The following is a 21,282-nucleotide window of genomic DNA, read 5'->3' on the forward strand; positions in this document are numbered from 1 at the left end:
TGTTCTGAGTGCATCCGCTCGTTTAATGCAATGTAGTCTGTATTCCAGTTCATTAAATCAAGATTTTAAGCTATTTTCTTCAAATATTCTGTATTCTTTTCCATTTTTATCTTCTTGATCTATCAGTTTCTAAACATTGATACTATGATGGTGTATTTGCTTATTTCTTCTTACATTCTATCAATTTTTGCTTTGTATATTTAGAGGCTTTGTTATATGCATACAAATATAAAATTGTTTTAGCTACTTAACAAATCATACTTTTTGGCTTAGTCTGTGTTATTTGGTATTGTATAAGCTGTCTGGTGTATCTTTTTTCATCCACTGACTCTCTGTTTTTCTGCATCCTATGTTTACGTGTGCCTCTTGCCCAACACATATAGCTGCATTTTTAAAAATACCTAGTCAGAAGTTTTGCCTTTTAAATAAAGATTTTATTCCACTTACATTTATTGGATGGAAAATAGATACATCTGTGGAAAGACAGGAGGAAAGAATTAGGGGAGTAGTTCATAAAAACTGAAAGTGATTGTTTTAGAAAAAATTAAGGAATGTACTGTCTTCATAAGTTGGTAGATCTTGATACCCTTCCAAGTGAAATAGCCTCAAAATGTTAAGTAGTTCAACTGTGGATCTAGATGACAAATTCATGAATGCCAGAATCATAATAGTATATTAAGGGATGCTAGTGAGTTTAAAATCTCAGGTGAAGGATAACCCTGTTATCCTATGAAATGTTATTTTGGGATCACCTTTGAAGACAAAATAGTAGGCTGAATCATCAATAATTCTGACCATTATGGTCTTTTAAAATGTTCTTATAACATTTAAGTTGTAGATTTTCTTCTGGAAATAAGCTTTTTAAGTAGATATATATTTTTTCAATATTTTGTTAAAATGAAAAGCATTTGGATTTGTTTATTATAAGATGTTCTATCACAGTTGTTACGCTGCCTGACACATGGTAGGAGATCAGTAAATATTTGACATCAATTGTAGTAATATTTTTTGGATCTGTCTCCTAAGGTAAAAGAAATAAAATCAAAAATAAACAAATGGGACCTAATTAAATGTAAAAGCTTTTGCACAGCAAAGGAAACCATCAACAAAAGAAAAGACAACCTCCTGAATGAGAGAAAATATTTGCAAAAGATATGACCAATAACGGGTTAATATCCAAAATATATAATCAGCTTATACAACTCAATATTGAAAAATAAACAACCCAATCAAAAAATGAGCAGAAGACCTAAGTAGTCATCCATATGTCTACTTTGGAAAAATGTCTAACAGGCACATGAAAAGATGCACAACATCACTAATTATTAGACAATGCAAATCAAAAACAACAATGCCATATCACCTCTTACCTGTCAGAATGGCTACTATCAAAAAGTCTACAAATAACAAATGTGGAGAAAAGGGATGTGGAGAAAAGGGAACCCTCTTACACTGTTGGTGGGTATGTAAATTGGTGCAGCCAATATGGAAAACAGTATGGAGGTTCATCAAAAGACTAAAAATAGAACTACCATGATTCAGCAATTCCACTCCTGGGTAAATATCCAAAGAGAACAAAAACATTAATTCAAAAAGATACATGCACCCCTCTGTTCATAGCAGCATTATTTACAATAGCCAAGATATGGAAGCAACCTACGTGCCCATCAACAGATGAATGGATAAAGAAGATGTGGTATATATTGGATTGGCCAAAAGGTTCATTCGGTTTTTTCCGCAAGATGGCTCTAGTAGCCCTTAGTTGTCTTTAACTTCATTTGAAACAATTTTGTTAGATTGTATGTGACAGCTGTCATATCAACGTGCATTTAAAAAAAGACTTACCAAAATTAGCTAGTTTTTGTATAGCCATCTTAATATTGAAGATGGAAGAAAAAACAACATTTTCAGCATATTACGCTTTATTATTTCAAGAAAGGTAAAAATGCAACCAAAACACAAAATAAGATTTGTGGGACTTCCCTGGTGGTGCAGTGGTTAAGAATCTGCCTGCCAATGCAGGAGACAAGGCAGGTTCAATCCCTGGTCCAGGATGATCCCACATGCCGCGGAGCAACTAAGCCCGTGCACCACAACTACTGAGCCTGTGCTCTGGAGCCTGCGGGACGCAACTACTGAGCCCATGCACCACAACTACTGAAGCCTGTGCGCCTAGATCCCATGCTTCGCAACAAGTGAAGCCACCGCAATGAGAAGCTTGTGCACCACAACGAAGAGTAAGCCCCCGCTCACCACAACTAGAGAAAGCCCGCACGCAGCAACGAAGACCCAGTGCAGCCAAAAAAAGAAAAAAAAGAAAAAAGATTTGTGCAGTGTATGGAGAAGGTGCTGTGACTGATCGAACGTGTCAAATGTGGTTTGCGAAGTTTCGTGCTGGAGATTTCTCGCTGGATGATGCTCCACGGTCGGGTAGACTAGTTGAAGTTGATAGCGATCAAATCGAGACATTAACTGAGAACAATCAACGTTACACCACGTGGGAGATAGCCCACATACTCAAAATATCCAAATCAAGCGCTGAAAATCATTTGCACCAGCTTGGTTATGTTCATTACTTTGACGTTTGGGTTCCACGTAAGTTAAGCAAAAAAAAACCTTCTTGACCATATTTCCTCATGCTATTCTCTACTTAAACGTAATGAAAATGTTCCGTTTTTAAAACAAATTGTGACAGGCGATGAAAAGTGGATACTGTACAATAATGTGGAACGGAAGAGATCATGAGGCAAGTGAAATGAACCACCACCAACCACACCAAAGGGCCGTCTTCACCCAAAGAAGGTGATGTTGTGTATATGGTGGGATTGGAAGGGAGTCCTATATTATGAGCTCCGTCCGGAAAACCAAACGATTAATTCCAACAAATACTGCTCCCAGTTAGACCAACTGAATGCAGCACTCGACGAAAAGCATCCAGAATTAGTCAACAGAAAACACATAATCTTCCATCAGGGTAACACAAGACCACATGTTTGTTTGATGACCAGGCAAAAACTGTTACAGCTTGGCTGGGAAGTTCTGATTCATCTGCTGTATTCACCAGACGTTGCACCTTTGGATTTCCATTCATTTCAGTCTTTACAAAATTCTCTGAATGGAAAAAATTTCAATTCCTTGGAAGACTGTAAAAGGCACCTGGAACAGTTCTTTGCTCAAAAAGATAAAAAGGTTCGGGAAGATGGAATTATGAAGTTGCCTGAAAAATGGCAGAAGGTAGTGGAACAAAAGGGTGAATACATTGTTCAATAAAGTTCTTGGTGAAAATGAAAAATTTGTCTTTTATTTTTACTTAAAAGCCGAATGCACTTTTTGGCCAACCCAATATGTATATAATGGAATATTACTCAGCCATAAAAAAGAATGAAATTTTGCCATTTGCAACAAGGGACACAGAGAGTATTGTGCTTAGTGAAGTAAGTCAGATAGAGAAAGACAGATACTCTTTATGTTAATGCTTGTATGTGAAATCTAAAAAAGGAAAACAAACAAATGTATATAAGAAAACAGAAACAGACACAGATATAGAGAACAAACTAGTGGTTACAGTAGGGACGGGGCGGGGGGAGGGGTTAGATGGGGTATGGGATTAAGAGGTACACTCTACTATGTATAAAATAAGCTACAAGGACATATTGTACAGCATGGAGTAATATAGCCATTATTTTGTAATAACTTTAAAATGCAGTACGATCTATAAAAATATTGAATCACTATGCTGTGTACCTGAAACTAATATAATATTGGAAATCAACTATATGTCAATAAAATACAAAAATAAAAAAATTTTAAAGTAAAATTTATAGGGCTTGATATGGTGAGTGGTAGAAAGTGACTCGGGTATCTAGCTTAGGTATTTGGACAGATAATAATGCCACTGTTGGAAGATAGGAATCTGTACTTCCTGTAGAGGAAAAATACATTGGATGGCAAGACATCGAGTTGTTTGGCTATGCTGACTTTGCGGTGATTGTGAGACATCTAGGCTGGAACTAAGTAGAGTGTGCAGGCTTGGAGCTAAAGATCAGGCAGTTCTGGAAGCCATTTAAGTAGAAGAGCTTACCCAAGGGTAGCTAATGAGAAGATTGCTGGTAACAAGAGGTGCACCAGTATTGAATTAACAGAGCCAGGAAAAGCGATTGAAAAGGAGAAATCAAAAGCATGAGAACAAGGATTAATGGATATCAGAAAAGCATGAAAGCAGATACTTGCAAGAGGGTGGAAGTGTCGGTGTCAGACAGTGATTAGGCTCAGACTATGAGGCCTGAAAATGTTATGCAAGCAAGAGTTCTCTGAGGACTTGCCTGTAATGTCAGTAGAATAGTAGGATAGAGGCCAGAGTTAATAGGTTTAATCTGAATCATAGTGGATGACAATGCTTTTTTAAGACTGTACGTAAATGGAAGAGAAGAGGAAAATGAAGTTAGAGTCTTTCTTCAACCTTGTACCAAAAAAGTTCCAGGTGGGCTAAGCATTGAAATGTAATATTAAATCATGAATATAAATATAAATAAAATACAAAACTCAAGTGACAAAAATACAAGGACAAAGAAGGCTTTTTGAAATATGATGGCAGTGTCATGAATTAAAAACACAGAATATTTGTACAGATATCAAAACACACCATAAGCAAAATTATGAGAGAGGAGAAACTGGGAGGGGTGGAATAGGTGATTGGCGAATTGTATGAGTATTGATTGGTACCTAATATTTGTATGTTGCTTTCTAGTTAAAGAACCTTTTTCCATATATCCTTGAATTTAATTATCATAGTAACTCTGTGAGGTAGGTATTTTTACTGCTATTTTATACTGGCAGACCCAGAACTTGAAACTAGATTTTCTCCTAAATTCAGTACTCTTTAACTCTGTTAACAGTCACTTTTCTTCCATTCATTCATTCACTGCCGCAGAACACATTCTGCAAGCCAGATCAACACAAAAAGTAGAGAAGACACAAGTAAGCTATGTAGACTAGGGAAATGTGACATAAATACAGTGACAGAGAAAATTTTACAACATTGTAAATGAATATTATTTACAAATATGCTAGTTAGTTTTCAAATTTAAGGAAAACTGATGTCTTCATATGAGAATTTAAATTTCTGAAATGACTCAAAGTAGTTGAACAACCTGGCCAAACCAATTATAGCCATGAAAGAAACTAAATAGTCCAACGTGTATCTAGAGAGGCACTAGACCCAGAGGATTTTAATGGATGAATTATACTAAATTTTCAAAAAACAAGTAAATCTTAGCTATGAAAATATTTCAGAGCCCAGAAAAAAATGGAAGCTCCCAGCTCATTTTATGAGGTTGGCATCCCTTTAAAGATACTAACAAAATAAAATGCTACCATCACTGGAATTGTTCAGCATGTGCATATATCTGCATGGAAAGGAAACAGGAAGTTGGGGGCAGGGGATTTCGGGTCAGAGAGGGGATTAAAGAAGGATTTTCAGTTTTCTTTGTGATGTCTGTATTTACAGTGAGAAATAGTCAGGTATTATTTTTTAATTACCAGTTGTCATTTCTGTAGAGTTTTGATAAGCTTGGCTGTTTTATAAAAATGAGATTTTTACTTCGTAATATTTTCCTAGATAATTTAAAGTATTTCATTTACTGATTTTATAATAGTTCTCATTACTTGAGGTCTGCTTAATCAACAAATTGTCTATTAGCTCCTAATTTCAAGAGTGTGTAAATTCAACTCTTAACAATTTCAAGACACACATTTTTTATGGAAACATAGAGATCACAACATATCCTAATTTAAGCTACATTTACCAGCTTATCAATATTGACCTAAATCTATCACTTTTATAGATAGATGGAGAACAGGGCTCAAATGAAGTATAAGTGATCCAATTTTAAAGAGCGGTTTAAAAAATATTTTTATCTAAAAGATCCTTTTTTCTCAATCTTGGGTATGATCTTTATCTTCAATTCTTTTTTATAGGTATTTGATTATATGATAGAACCAGGAATTCACAGGAGCTTGAGGTATCCATGTATTTACATGGTTGCCATGACAAAGGGAAATCATAAATATGGAGGTCTTTTCAAAAAACAACAGATGAAGACTATCATGGTTGAGTGCTTCTTCCAAATTCATCAACAAAGATCCATCAGTAAAATTACATCTAAAGAAAAGACTTTAAGAAAACAAACGTGACTGTTTGCTGGTCGATTACACTGAGGTGTATTAAAAGTACTGTATTTACTTGCAGATTGGCCACCTCCAAGAAATGGTAAGCAAAAGTGAACAAGGTCTTGGCTCTGCAGAAGGACTCATTGCTAGTCTTCAGGACTCCCAGGAAAGACTTCAAAATGAGCTGGACTTGACTAAAGGCAGGCTGAAGGAGACCAGAGATGCTCTATTAAATGCTGAGGTAATGTCATTATCCTGTTATAATCTAAATATCAGCAAGGTAAAAATATAATTTAGTTACTTCGCTTAAAGTTTATTACAAACATCACATTTATATATAATTATTATTAGTTTCCTAGGACTGCCATAACAAAGTACTACAAACAAGGTGGCTTAAAACAACAGAAATTTATTCTCTCACAGTTCTGAAGATTGCAAGTTCAAAATCAAGGTGTTAGCAGGGCCATTCTCCCTTTTAAACCTCTAAGGGAGGATCCTTCCTTGCCTTTTCCAGCTCCTGGTAGCCCCAGGCATTCCTTGGCTTGTGGCAGCACAACTTCAATCTTTTCTCTGTCTTTGCATGGTATTCTTCCTGTGTCCTCACATCTTCTTGTAAGGACACCAGTCATACTGGATTACGGGCTTACCCTATTTCAGCGTGGCCCCATCTTACCTAATTACATCTTCACTGACCCTGTTTCCAAATAGCATCACGTTCTGAGGAACTGGGGTGTTAGGACTTCTACATATCTTTTTGGAAACACAATTCAATCCGTAACAGTTAGTATGCACAGTTCTTTTACTGGTAAGAGTTGAACTCTCATCTATAGCAACTAAGTAATTCTCTGTGACCTACAGATTTTGGAAAAGATTTGTCTTTCCCCTTCAGGGTCTTGAAGCAGAGCAAATATTTAGACTGCCTTAGAAGGTAGAGAAGTGAACCATACAACTAGGGGGACAGTAGCTAGAGATTTATTATTTTTTCTTTCAGAGAGATGGTTTAAGGTGTGGGCTCTGAAGTCAGATTGGTTGGGTGTGAATTCTGGATCTATCACTTAGTGTGTAACTTTGGGCAAGTTACTTATTCTCAATCTTAATTTCCTCATCCACACAATGCAGGAGAGGGGGGGGATAATACTGCACGTCACACTGCTATTGTCATAATTGACTGAGGTAAACCATTACAGCACAGTGCTTAGCAAGATAGTAAGCGCTCAGTAAATGTTGCCTTCAAATTTTTTTTTTTTAGCTTAGAATTGGATTCAGTTCCATTTCTTTAAGGTCCTTGCTCATATTTACATTGTTCTTCTATCAAATAGTAGAACATAATAAAAACACTTAAGCAAAACCTTATCAACTGTTCATTTTCTGTTCTGCTGGACAAATTTAATTGAGAAAATATAGGTGCTGCCTCACAGTTTACCATAACTTTGAGTAAGCTTCTTAAGAGCAAGTGTTTTCTTTACTTCTTTTCCCACCCCAATAATGTCTAATAAAGTGCTTTGCATTCAGTAAAAGACATACTCTTTGAGAAATTCTACTCCATTCAACACTGTCTTTGGTGGAAAAAAATAATTCTTAGAGGCAGAGTACTTAGTGAAAATGACAGTTGGCTAAGATGGCTGAATTCAGGTTTCAATACTTACTGCTTACTAGCCAGGTCAACAATTTCAGCACTGACTTGCTACTTTCCCATCAATCTGGATATGCCCCTCAACAATGCTGCAATGTGCTACTAGCAAGTGGGTGATCCAGAAAGGGCCATTGTGTTAACAGAAGGATGGACCATCATCTCTTCCTTTTCCATTGTACCCTAAGAGCAGCTACACTGCTGGCAGGGATCGTGGTTGCCAGTGTTGTCCAAACAGGTCATATCCAGCCCCAAGCTCCAGAAAACCACTTGATTTATTATGCTACTCTACAGAGATTTCATGTTACCATGATAACACTAAACCCACGGACCACTGGTTTCAAGTTACAGGATAAAAATAGAAGCCTAAATGTCTCACGATTATTTTAATCATGTCAGTGAGATACAACTATAATGCTTAAGCTTTGTAGATAGCATACTTTTTATATGAATGGGAATGAATTTTAACAGCGTATCTGCCTATGTAATGTGTGTACAGGTGAAGATAATTGAATCCTTAGATACCTATGATATGGAAAATTTAGTTAAGATTATTAATTTAATGCTGACTTTAAACTATTAAAATAATTTGCAAATTTATAAGCCTTAATAAAATATAGTTTGCACAAGGACATTTAAAATATTAAATGGGTACCATGATTTTATTGTCAGAAAATCTCAAATAATTGTCATAGATAGCACTATCAATTATTGTGCTGTAGAATTTAAAAGTTATAATGCAAGCACTCTGTTATTTGAAATAAGCAACAGTGACTTTGCTTTTGAAGACTAGTCTTCATTGAAAAGTTTTTATTCTTCAGAGTGAGCTAGAACAAGAAAGGCAACAGCATGAAGAAACACTTGCTGCCATGAAAGAAGAGGAGAAACTGAGAGTGGACAAAATGGCCCATGACTTAGAGATAAAATGGACTGAAAACCTTAGGTATATTCTTTACTCAGTAATGTAATCTTATCTATACAGACGTGCAGAAAATGGTTTTCTGTTATATGGCTTATATTGTCTCATTGTTGAAGTGTAGTAGCAGCATTTTTAATGAATTTTTCCCATGATTAATTGCAGAGAAATTGGAATTCTCTTTCTCTGCTTAAATATAGATTACTTTTTATTTCATTTCCTGGACTATAACATAGGCAGAGTACTCACCGGAAGTCAAAGGACTTTTTGCTCTAGTACCTATTCTGCTGTTGATAATTTGATAAATCAATGACCTTGGATAAGTTACCAGTTTACTTTATGGTCTTTAACTATGAAATAATCACCTCTTATTCTGAGTTGGCTTTTGAGGAGGATTAATTAATGCTTAGAAAACCTGCAAACAACTATACTGCAGTTATTGAGAGGAATAATTCTCTTCACAAATTAAGTGCATTTGTTCTATTTTAGACAAGAGTGTTCTAAGCTTCGCGAAGAGTTAAGGCTTCAACATGAAGAGGATAAAAAGTCAGCAATGTCTCAACTTTTGCAGTTAAAAGAGCGAGAGAAAAATGCAGCCAGGGATTCATGGCAGAAAAAAGTAGAAGATCTCTTAAACCAGGTAATAATAGTCTGTAGATTATGGAGTTTCATTTTCCTTGACATTCTCTAGCTACAGAAATTGTGTGTTAATTCACTGTATTTTGTCATTTTTCATAGGGCAAACTTAAAATTTTTTAAATGTATAAAATCAAGGAGACATATTCTTAAACTTATGAAACCATGTGCTAAATAATCATGTTACATCTGCAGTCCTAAATACTGAGAAGCACTTACAGTTTTTTGGTTTAATATTTGAAATGAATGCATTAAAGATTTTAAATGGAAAAGTTTTTTTTTTGGAAGTATAACATCTTTTTCCAAGCCATTAGATACCATTTGGGCAGTGGAAGGTAAAATTTATTAGATGTTATTCTGATTTCCTAAAACCACTTACCAGAAGTGAGTAATTTACTTTCTCACCAACAGGAAGTTGCCTCTTATGCTTCAAAATGACATAAATGAAAGGTGGTTTTCTAAATCTATCTTCTTATGTCAGGCTCGTTATTTCCAGAGCATTTATAACTATAATTAAAAGAATTTGCACATTTTCACTCATTTACACAACTTCTAAATTTATGAATTCTTAACAGTCTCCTGCAAAGCCAATAATTAAATAGGACTGACTGCATGAGTCACCAGTTGATAAGCAAGTGCAGAACTTGGACCAGAAGCAGCTCAGCAATTTAGTGCCTGAAATACACTATTATCTTTCTATTTGTGATCATGATGAATTCCAAAATAAACAGGGCAGGCTTTTTGTAAGATTATTTATTACACAGGTACATACGTGCAGTTTCTTTCAAGAGTACTTTGAGCCTGCCAATTTGTGACTGGTATTTCATAATAACTTACATGTTACTCTGGAAAGGGAGTATACCTACATGAATATTTATGAGCTTTTGTGAATAAATGAATCTGAAACCTTTGAAACAAAAATAAGAAAACAACAACTCTCATTAGAAGTTGGTCACCATGTTAGCATTGCTTATACCTTCTGTATACTTATTTTACATTTCTACTTCGGGATCTAGAAGGACAAGTTTTACTGGATAGAGTGGTACTACTCCTCTATGATGTTCTGTACTTTGGAATATTTAATTTTATCATATAATTCAACTACATGATAAAAATGGAAAACATCCTTAAAAGTCCGCCTTGTTTTTCAATCAGAAAGTATTGACATAGACATTTTCTGGCTAGATTTGGCACTGTAAAGAGGGCCCACCACTTCTCCCACCTGTTTTCTATCAAATTATTTCATTCATTATTCATTTACTCTTCCTTATATTAAATTGTCAGATTTCATCCATGCTTCTCTGATATTCTTTTCTTGTCTTTTTTTTTTTTGGATACCTAGTCTACATTGTTCATTCCCGAGAGGACATAATGCTTTGCATCTTGTTCGAGGTCTATGTATTATAAAATACTTTATTACATGTGGCTCCAATTTTTGCTAGCTTGATAGAATTTTTTAATCAGTTTTCAAAGCAGATTAACCATAAATTAATTGCCTCCAAAGGTAAAACTGTTCTGTGCTGCTTCAGGCCATCAGGCCATTTCCAAAATTACAGTATCTTCCTTTCTCGCCACTTCTAAAATATGTAGGGCACACACATTACCGTAGATAAGCTGGCAAATAGCTGTTGCATCCAGGATTGTCTACCTGAAGAAAGTTAAGAAAACAACTAAACAAAGGATTTCACGTTAAAGTAAAAGTGGGTATTATGTTAGAGGTTTCACTCTTTGTAGACATATGAGATGACAACAGTTCTAGCAAACTAGCAGTTTTTTAATGGAACTTTGTTTTGGAAAGAAGACCCTTCCTGGCCCTTTGGATCTTGTTCTCTTGATTCTTTCTGATAGTTTCCTAGAGGCTGTGCTCTGACACCTGCTCCACCACTTTCCACTTGCCTGACTCCTGCTCGGCCCAGCTCCTCAAACCTTCCACCCCCAACCCTGACCCCTACAGCCATTCCACTCTGTTCACCCAGCACAGCCTGCACCCCTCCGCACTTAGGGAAAACAGACCTGGCTTGGGGTTCGTGACATTAAGGAGGTAAGAGTGGAGAATAGAATGGGAAACAGCCAGGGCCTAGGCAGAAGCGTATGTTATGAAAGGTATCAGAAGATCTGCATTTTCATGTATTTTAATTATTTCTGAGTGAACTGAACACAAGTCTAACTTTTGTGTCTTAGCTTACATGTATTTCATCCTACTCAGAGCAAAGAAGAAGTAAAGTAATTTGTCTTTCACATGAATTTAAACTCTTGAGAGTTAAATTTGATTTAAACTAACCCTCATAGCCAACGTATCAGAAAAATGGGCATAGAAAAGCATAAGAATTTCATTTTTCTTTAATCAGATGTTTTTTACTTTATGAAAAGTTCCAAAAGCTATTATTTTCATTCTGTGCTCCAATCAGAGTCTAATTTTATATCTTTTAGTTTTCTTTTACTATTTCATTGTGTTCTTTTTTTTCTATTCAATGATTACACTTTAGTGCAAAACTAATTATGCTTCCTGGGCTGATCAGTGCGTACATTTGAATTCCTTGAAAGCAAAAGAACTACATTGTTATTTTTCAACTCTGTCTAAAGAAAAGCGATTATATAGATTCCCCTGTGATCGTATTTTCTATTTGTGATCCTAAACTGTCATCATTTATTTCTTTATTTCACCTTTTTCAAGGCAGATTTAATTTTGGGTCCAATATGACTTCATATTCCAATGCCCTCATTCAGATCAGTGGACTGAGAAATTTGAGAGACACACGGATCATTCAGGCATAAAATTATGGAATTTTGTAGCTTATGTGTGACTTTCCATTTTGAACTTTGAGGCCCCAAGGTCATTTAGCTGATTATAGCGATGTATATGACACAATTTTTACTCTCCACATATTTACAGTATAATAGGGGAAAGATTTGTATACAAGATACCTACAGTAAAAGTCACTATGTAGTGAGTGACTTTATAGATGGTATGGACAGTTTGTACTGTAGGAGCAATGGTGCAGCAGCTCTGCCAGCTCACCAAGCTGGTTGTGCACCTACCTTCTCAACTTCACATTCAGGGTCATCACGGCGGTGGCTTGAAGTCATCCATGGTGGGAGTGTTTACCTCACAGATACAGCAGATGCTACAAATGAGGGCTTTGTTTTTCAGAGAGCTGTTAAACATTTACCGACATACTGCAGGGTAGGAGAATAGAGTAGAGAAAGAGTAGTATAACCAGTGTGATTGAGAAAGAGTTCATTGAGGAGGTCAGCTTTAGTGTGACTCTTGAATAAGGTGAAGGACGAACACAAATATTTTTATTCATTTACCAAACATTTAATTGAATATACTCTTATCTCCCAGGCACTGTGGGGAATACAGAAAAATAAGAGGACAGTTGGGGAGAGAGGTCATTGTGAAAAACTTTGACTTCTAGGCTTGGGAGTTCAAAGTTCGCTCAATAAGCTGTGAGATTCTATCAAAGGTCTGTGGACAGAGGAATCACATGCTGAAATTTTTATGTTAGACAGCTTAATATGGCTGTGATGTTGAAGTGAGGATGAAATGGAGACATCTCGATATAAATACCTAAGTTAGTGTCTGCAGCAGAACTCTTGAATGCGTGCCGTGCAGCCCTCTGCCGTGCCAGCCTAAGGCAGCCCGCCCCTCCTAGACCCCCCCATCCCTTACTGCTCAGCCTCCCCTCTCACCCTGAACAGCCAGCCTGTCAGCACTTCCTGCTCTCTACCTTCACAGTAAGTGAGCCCGCATCTGCCCGTCTCTCACCGCTTCCTGCACTACCAGCCCAGAACAAGCCATTTGCAGTTCTCTTCTGCACCGCACCTGGAACCTACATTTGGTCTCCCTGCTTCTCCTCTTACCTACCTACAAATTGCTTTCCAACCCGCCAAAGTGGTGCTCTTAAAATATTAAGTTGGATGAAGTTATTCTTCTGCTTCAAATCCACCAGTGGCTTCCCATCGCATTTAGAACACAATCCACACTCTTACTATGGCCTGCCGTAGCCTCGTGATTCGGACCTTGTGATTTGGCCTCTGGCTGCATTGCCCGTGTCATCTTCTGCCACTTTCTCCCTTCCTTTTTGACAGTCATACTGGACTACGTGGAGTTTCTGGATCACACACACCAAGCTTAATCCACCTCAGGGCCTCTGCATCTGCCACTCCCTCCAAACGGAATCCTCTTTCCCCACATCTACATGGCTTGTTCCTCAATTTGTTCAATCTCTGCTCAGATCCTAACTCCTCAAAAAGATCTTCCTTGACCACTTTAAATAGCACCCTCTGTCACTCTCTGTCTGCTTATCCTGCTTTGTGTTTCTTCAGAACATTTGTTACTACATAGCATCATATTGATTCTCTTCCCTATTAGAATGTGGTTCCATGAGAGCTGGATCTTTGTCTGTATTGTTCACTGCTGCATCCCCGGCAGCTTAAACTGTGCCTGGCATGCAGTAAGCCCTCAGTAGTTGTTGAATAAAGAAAAACTGAGGCACGGCATCCAAAGCGAAAGTTGTCAAATATATGAAGTACAAATAATTCTACCCAAATAGGACCTGAGTTAAGTTTATTTCACTGAGAATTACCAGAGAACTTGTAAAGGAACAAATCATGTAATTTGATGGAATACTTTGGTAAAGGAGAAGGAAATGTTAAAACTGACCCAGGATTTGAAACCAGGATAATGAAAAGAAGATCATCATCTGAGACAGGGAGGTCACGACAAACTACTTCATTGAAGGGGGGTGAGGTGGTAAGTTTGGTTTTAGACGTATTGATTCTACAATCCCAGGATATTTTGGCATTTGTCACACTCAGTAGGAAAGAACAATGACATGAATAAGAAACAGAGCATTAAAATCAATGCTCTTGATCAAGAGTGACTGAAAAGCCAGTTTCTTAAGGCTGTTGCAGACCGCTTTCTGATTTCTAGACTAGTGCTGTCTAAAATGGTAGTGACAGGCCACCTATGACTGTTTAGCACTTGAAATGAACTTCATCCAAGTTGAGATGTCAGTGTAATATTTATACCGGGTTTCAAAATTTTAGTATAAAAAAAGAATATGGAATGTCTCACTAGTACTTTTTATATAATCTCATGTTGAGATGCTAGTGTTTGGGATATATTGGGTTACATATATGCCTAAAAATAATTTTACTTTTTTTTTTAATATGGCTACTAAAAAATTAAAATTACATATGTGGCTCTGAATTATAATTCTATTAGCACTGGTCTAGACTATTTAGAACGCAAAATTTTGAGTAAATTTGGCACTATAAGCTCAGGACTCATTCTGCTGGCTCTCCCTCTTAACTCTTTGAGAAGTTTTATGTTAGGAAGAAAGGAATTCTCTCTCTTTAGAAATCATATTTCTGTCTATTGAAAAAAGATTATATTTTCATCAGTTTTATGCGCATTTTAAATGAGTAACAATACTACCTTTTAATGGAAGAATAGCTGCAAGCAGATTCTGAGGTAGAAGGAATAGAAAAGGACTTGGAATAATCATCTCTTCTCAGCTAATTCGAACCATGACCTTGACGGAAGCCCTAAGCAGTGCCAGGAGATCAGTGAAGCTGACCCTAAAGGTTCAGAATCCTCTCCCTAGAAATTAGGAGGGCAGGAACTATGTAAAAGAAACATCAGAGATCCAACCTGAACCCTGGGAAAAGAGAGGACTTGGGTAAGGAAGAGGGAAGTCAAAGGAAGAAGAAGCAGGAAGACGAAGGGAAATAACATGGAGAAAAGAGAAAAGCCAGCTAGAACAGAGAGTGGGAATAGCAGGCATGGCTCAGTTTTGCTTTCTCAGAAAATGTGGAATGGAATTAAAGTCTACCAAAAACCAACCAACATCCATTATACTTCATTCTTCCTACTTCAGTTCCTGGATTCAAAGTTAATTTGCAATATTTTCCTTAGTAAATATGGAAGTTTTAAATTTTTCTTCAGTCAAAAAAATTAATGACATTCTTACTTCAACTATGTTATATCCTCTTTTATCAGACCTATGTTATTTTTCTGCTTGAGTTTTTTTTCTTCTAAAATAAATAGTACTAAATTGCTTTCTGAATTAATTTGCAAATCTAAAAATATTTAATTTTCTTTTCCCTGCCAAAAACTGCCTTTTGCAAATTTAAGTCTATCCAGTTTTTATATTGACATCTTTAGAAGAGAGTGAAGAGATGAAACTATGATATCTATACCTAACTTTAAAAGAGATGTTAAAATACTGGGTAGTTTTAATGTGTACTGAGTGTGTGTGTGTGTGTGTGTGTGTGTGTGTGTGTATCTGTTCTGCAAAATACTATAGTAGGACTGTGATGAAATGCAGAACAGTTTGTGCCTTCAGGGGTACTAGGGCCCAGACACACCTGAAAAATACTTAAGAACTTCTAGATGGCATTGTAGTAATAAATCAGTTTAATCTATTTCTATTTCCTATGGCAAGATACTAAAAAGAATTAAAATATTTTGGATATGAAAGCGTTCAATGGATGTATGATTATAAAGTTATTTAAAGACGTAGTCTCTGAGAAGTGTTAAGATTACCTAACATATTAGCTTTTCTCTACCTTAATTTCATTTAAAAGCCAGTTATTACTAATTTAGTTAAAATATTAAACAATTGTTCATGACTTTTTCTTCTATTTTTTGCTTCAGGAGAATTATTAAAGTTGTGATTCCTACTTCTAATCTTAGGTTTATTGGTTGCTTTTCTCTAGATATTAGTATATTTGAAATTAATATTAGAAAAAGCTTTACATAATTTAAGAAATTACAGTATTGTATATTAAATATTTAATTTTGGAACATTTTATTAAGATCTAACATATTTTACTTGAATTGCAACATAAGATTAGTGTAGATATTCCTTCAAGGAATTTAGAAATTTAACAAATTACATTTCTTTTGTTAGTAATGAAAATTTTATTCTGTCTATTGGCATTTGATGACATTTTGACATATGTCAAAAATTCAGTGCTTCTGATATGCCAGGCACTGTGTCAGACCAGTGATGGGGTTGTAATGATCTCTGCCTTCTCGTTGCTTATAATCTAGAAAAGAAGGCAAATAGAAATAACAGTGTGACACATTAATTCATTACAACCATGGGACACAAGTGTATGTACCATGAGGACCTAACATAGCCTGGGAACTTGGGGAAGGCTTCTCTGAGTGGGGGATCCTTTACCTGAGACCTGGAAGAGAAGCAGTAGTCGGGCCAAGAGGAGAAGGAGAACAGCAATGTGGGGAGAGGGGGAGGTATGTGCAGAGGCCCTCAGCCTGCCCCCAAATACCTTTGTTCTGGGGAATAGAGAGCTAGGAAGGTGGTAGAGGTAGGCAGGGTTGGATCTTGTTTGCCTTGTTGAGACTTTAAAGTGCAATGAGGAGCTACTGAAGGTTTTAATCAGGAGTGTGATGCATTCAAATATTGAAATTTCAAAACTCTGACTGCGGTATGGAGAACAGAATAGAGTAGGGCAAGATAGGTGCCATTCAGCGTATGTTGCTTCCCTCTTGGCAGTCTATCTTTGTTCAGATTAATATTTTCTGAACAAATATTTAGTATACTCATTAGTTCATTTCTCTGAAGGGTTACATTTCTAAGTCTTAGATTCTGTTGGCTTTTGTCAACAGGATTTATTCAAGATATACATATTTTTTCTAAATAATTTCTTTCTTTTTCGTTATCTAGAAATGTCTCATTACTGCTTATGTTACTGTGGGGAAAGGGAAAAGGTAGAGAGTAGTAAGAACTAACTCAATAGTAAAAGTCCATGTCATTCATTTAGTCTTTTAGTAAACATTTATTGACCACTTACTCTTTGCCAGGTACCAAGTTTGGCAATTTGGATACAAAATATGAACAAGGCAGGGTCCTCTAAAAGCTTGTAATTCAGTGGATTTCAATAGTTATATACCAATATGTTTGCAAACTACAAACATGTAAAAAACCTTGTGCTATTTTCTAAATGAATAAACTGAGGTTTAGAACAATGAGATTACTCCTAAGAGCATAATTTCTTATGTACAAAGCTGTAAATTTCTAATTAAGTGCAGCAATTTTTAGTTATTTTCAGTTTTCTTCCTCACTTAGCTGAAAGTCTTATTATATTCATCCTTCAAGACTAGAAATGCTGAAACACACTCTATGTAAGCCTTACACTCTATGTAAGCCTTACACTCTATGTAAGCCTTCTATGCTGAAGTATCTAAGTGCTCTCAGTGAGCTGAAGAGGACCTCTTGAGGCCCTTTTCACTCATCTCAAAAACTAACAAGTAGCTTAAGATGCTTTAAAACAAATTGACTATTATATAGGGCATCGATTTTTATTAGCATGGATCTTGCTTATATAGAGTATTGCCAAATAATATTTTTGCATACAGATTTTTAGTTCATCCGATATTCTTTCAAGCAAACATTTACTTGGGGGAATCTCATCCAGCTTTGTGGTTTAAACGCCATCTGTATGTCAGTGACTTCCAAAGTTAAATCTCCAGCCTTGATGTCTTCACCTAAATTCAGTCATTTGGTTGTCTAATAGGCATCTCAGGCTTAGCATGTCTGACTCAAAAGTATTGATTCTCAACCCCATCCCATTATCTTCGCTTCTTGGCACTGCTTTTTGCTCAAAGGATGAGGAGTCATCCTTGCTTTCTCTCTTTCCTTTATCTCTCCTGTAATGTCAATCCTGTTCATTCCACCTCCAAAGCATATCCCAGCGCCACCTGCTTCCACCTCCCTTAGAAAACACTAGTCCAGGACACCATGTAACAGCCTTCTATCTAGTCTCCCCAATTTCACTTTTTTCCACAAACTTGAAGTAATCTTTTATGATGTAAATCGGATCATGCCATTTTAAATGTCACATTTTTCAAAAGATCTTTCCTTACCATCAACCCAGTATCACCTCTAGTCATTTCCTGTCACATCAACCTTTTTTGTCATAATATTTACCATGAACTTTTTCTTATTTTTTGTGTATGTTTGTTTTACTCTCTTACTCAGTTCTCTATATCACTCTGTACTTCCTGGAATATAATAGTACTCTAATAAAAAATTTTTTAACAAAAGAATAAATCTTACTTCGTTTATGTACTCATCAATAAGGGTATTGTGACCCAGCACCACTGTTGTGCCTTTTCTAATTGCTGTTGCCAGGTCTATGGTGTAAGTCACCCCAGGGCACAGCTTAGCGACCATGCCTTTGGTTTAGATATTTCCATGGCCTGCCAACAGTATGTTGACAGAGTTAGTGACCATATGAGTTTAGATTCCAAATGTTCAAATATACTCTTAAATAAAATCTAAAATCTAGAATTCCTACAGAAGAACCTCTGATCTTTCATACTGGTCTAATTTATCAGTTAGTTCAGGAATCCTAAATAACGTATATATTTTTGTCTGATGATACCTTAAAGAGGGAAAAAATCTACTTCATAAGTAAATGCCATACATTTTACATTAACTTCTAATGCCAGAACATCAGTTCAGAGAAATACAAAGAGGTAAAAAAAAGAAACTACAACTAAAAATCCCTCAGATTTTCTTAAGTTTTGTGAAGTCTGGAGAAGTGTCTCATTAGTATATAAAGCATATTATGAGTATGAGAAAGCATAAAGAAAAAAAATAAAATTAACAGACTCTCTAAAGTATGAGAGTTTAAACTAAGAAGTTATGGTATAATCAAATAGAAAGTTAAGCATTTTTCTCAACTTATTTTTTCAACTCTGTGAACTATATCCTAAACTAAATTTTGTATTAGTCTTAAGTTATTGGTAAAAAATTGTTTACCAAATAAAAGCTAGCTTTAGTTTATGACACACCAAGGGATATTCACATTATGAGGAAAAACAGAAAATTATGTTTTGTCTGAAAATTTGATTAGTGTCCAAAGTAAAAACCATTTTACAGGAACTTTTCTAGTTATATTAATAATATAAATTTAAAATACTATTTTGTATCCTTGGAAGGCAAAAAAAGTGAGGCAATTGAAAATGAAATCACATTTTCCCTACATTTGGGGGAGGGAGAGTGTATGTTTTTTCAATGGTTTATCACTCAGAATTCCAATGAACTTCTAAAAAATGAACCTAGATCATACAAAATTTTACCAAATATATCCTAGAAAACAGGGTTGAAAAGATATGAAGGCATCTCTTCTTCCTTTCCCCTGAGTATAAAACCAGATTATTATCAAATCTTTATATTTTCAATGATTATCCATATTTATTTCTGGCCCCCAAATTATGTAGTCAATCAAGTTAGTGTTTCAGTTCTCATCTGCTCATTTCTCGTAAGAGAAATCCTTCTAAAACCTACTCCAGTGCTGAGTGGAATGCTTTGAAGCATTATATTCGAGATTTCTGGGAGGCATTTAGAACACTAATATTCCTTCTAGGTGCTTCAGTAACCATTATCTTTTAAACTGACCTCTGGTTTACATGTACTAGCCTTTGGTCTCTTGCATAGGTAAGTCTGCCAGCCCACACTGTTCTAAGGGACTATAAATAATTTAGACTCTATGTTGCAAATGTCTTTTTGTCTGATTTCTTTCTCAGAACTGTCTTCAACTTACTTTTTTCTTGAGCATATTGTAATTAATGTTCTGTGTGTTACTCTCCCTTTTTATTCTTCTTTCTTTCACTTAGTTGATTTCTGAATGTTTCCCTTTATTCCTGTGATCTTTTTCATAGAGGCACTCTCTGGGTGAAGCTTTGCATAAATCTATCAACAATGTAAGTGAGCGGCACTTACAATTTGTACACAAGGGCATGTTGCACTTTTGGTTTTGCATAAGCATCATCACCGCTTTAAAGCTTTAACTTATGATTTAAAAAAATACACTTTTTGGCATTCAGTAAGATATGTTTTGTATATGGGTAACAGAAGCTTCTAACTTTCAGGCATGCATTTGTGTGTGTGCATACATCCACCACATTGTATTGATAAGCATGTACTTTATTTTAAAGCCAAGCAAGATTTTACCTCTCACACGTAAACTTCATTATTTTAATGTTTACTTTGAAAGATATAGTAATATTTTTGAAAAACTATTAAGTTGTTGACTCTCATAAAAATGGAAATAAATGTATTTCTTCTTTTGTTAAACTAGTTTGTTTTGAAAAAGTAGTATCAATTGACTTCTTAAGAGTTTTAGATAGTTGTGCAGGTTCATAGATTCAGAACATATTTTACATTTTAATGTTAAAATTACTAAAAGATTTAAAGCAAAATGGAGTAAATCCCTTTCCTAAGAATTGGCAAAGCTATTCTTCTACTTATGTACACTAAAATGTGCAGAAATTAAGCTTCAAAGTTATATTCCATTTAAACACTCATTAAAATTTTTTTTCTTTACACGTGAAGAGAGAAAATGAGATTTATTTTCACATCAAACCCATACCCAACTTGTTTTTTTTAAAATAAGTTAACAGACAGCTAAGCATCTTTGAATATTTTTCTTGATATCCTAGGCCAGAGGTCAGCCAGCTTCTTCTGCAAAGGGCCAGACGGTAAATATTTCTGGCTCTGTGGGTCATGCAGTTTCTGTGGCAGCTACCGGACTCTGCTACTGTGTGAAAGTAGCCACAGGCAATACGTGAATGAATCCGTTAATCTACAGAAACAGACTGTAATGTGCCAATTCCTGACCTAGAGGAACCAGGTCTTGAGTCTAGAGATAGCCTGTGAAATTTTGATAGCTTCAAAACTATGTTCTCATACCTTTCTAATTTTTTTCTACTATGCAAGAAAATTCTTATCTACTCTTTATATTCAACTTTACTGTCTATGTAAAAATTAGAAATACATGAATACATTTAATGCCAGCTTCTTTAATATATTTTAAAGTAAGCAATAAAGATATTTATCTCAATGTTGGTGAAATAAGGCTACATTTAGAAATTTTTTTAAACAGTCACATA

At 35.6% G+C, this 21,282-nt stretch overlaps 1 protein-coding gene across 6 annotated transcripts in view; it reads left to right on the forward strand.

Annotated features, from left to right (window-relative positions):
* The window catches only part of FAM184A (family with sequence similarity 184 member A), a 117,738-nt gene that overhangs the window by 67,940 nt on the left and 28,516 nt on the right, over positions 1-21,282 (forward strand). For 4 of the 6 annotated variants that reach the window (XM_082474492.1, XM_082474491.1, XM_082474489.1 and 1 more), the window contains exons 7-10: positions 6,248-6,409; positions 8,620-8,741; positions 9,204-9,354; positions 20,053-20,094. In XM_082474492.1, the coding sequence (XP_082330618.1) occupies positions 6,248-6,409; positions 8,620-8,741; positions 9,204-9,354; positions 20,053-20,094 (477 nt within the window). The remainder of the gene's footprint in view (positions 1-6,247; positions 6,410-8,619; positions 8,742-9,203; positions 9,355-20,052; positions 20,095-21,282) is intronic. The other 2 variants (XM_082474490.1, XM_082474488.1) reach the window with 1 other exon arrangement.

Source organism: Balaenoptera physalus, assembly GCF_965194825.1.
Source record: "Balaenoptera physalus genome assembly, chromosome: 9".
Classification (NCBI taxonomy): domain Eukaryota; kingdom Metazoa; phylum Chordata; class Mammalia; order Artiodactyla; family Balaenopteridae; genus Balaenoptera; species Balaenoptera physalus.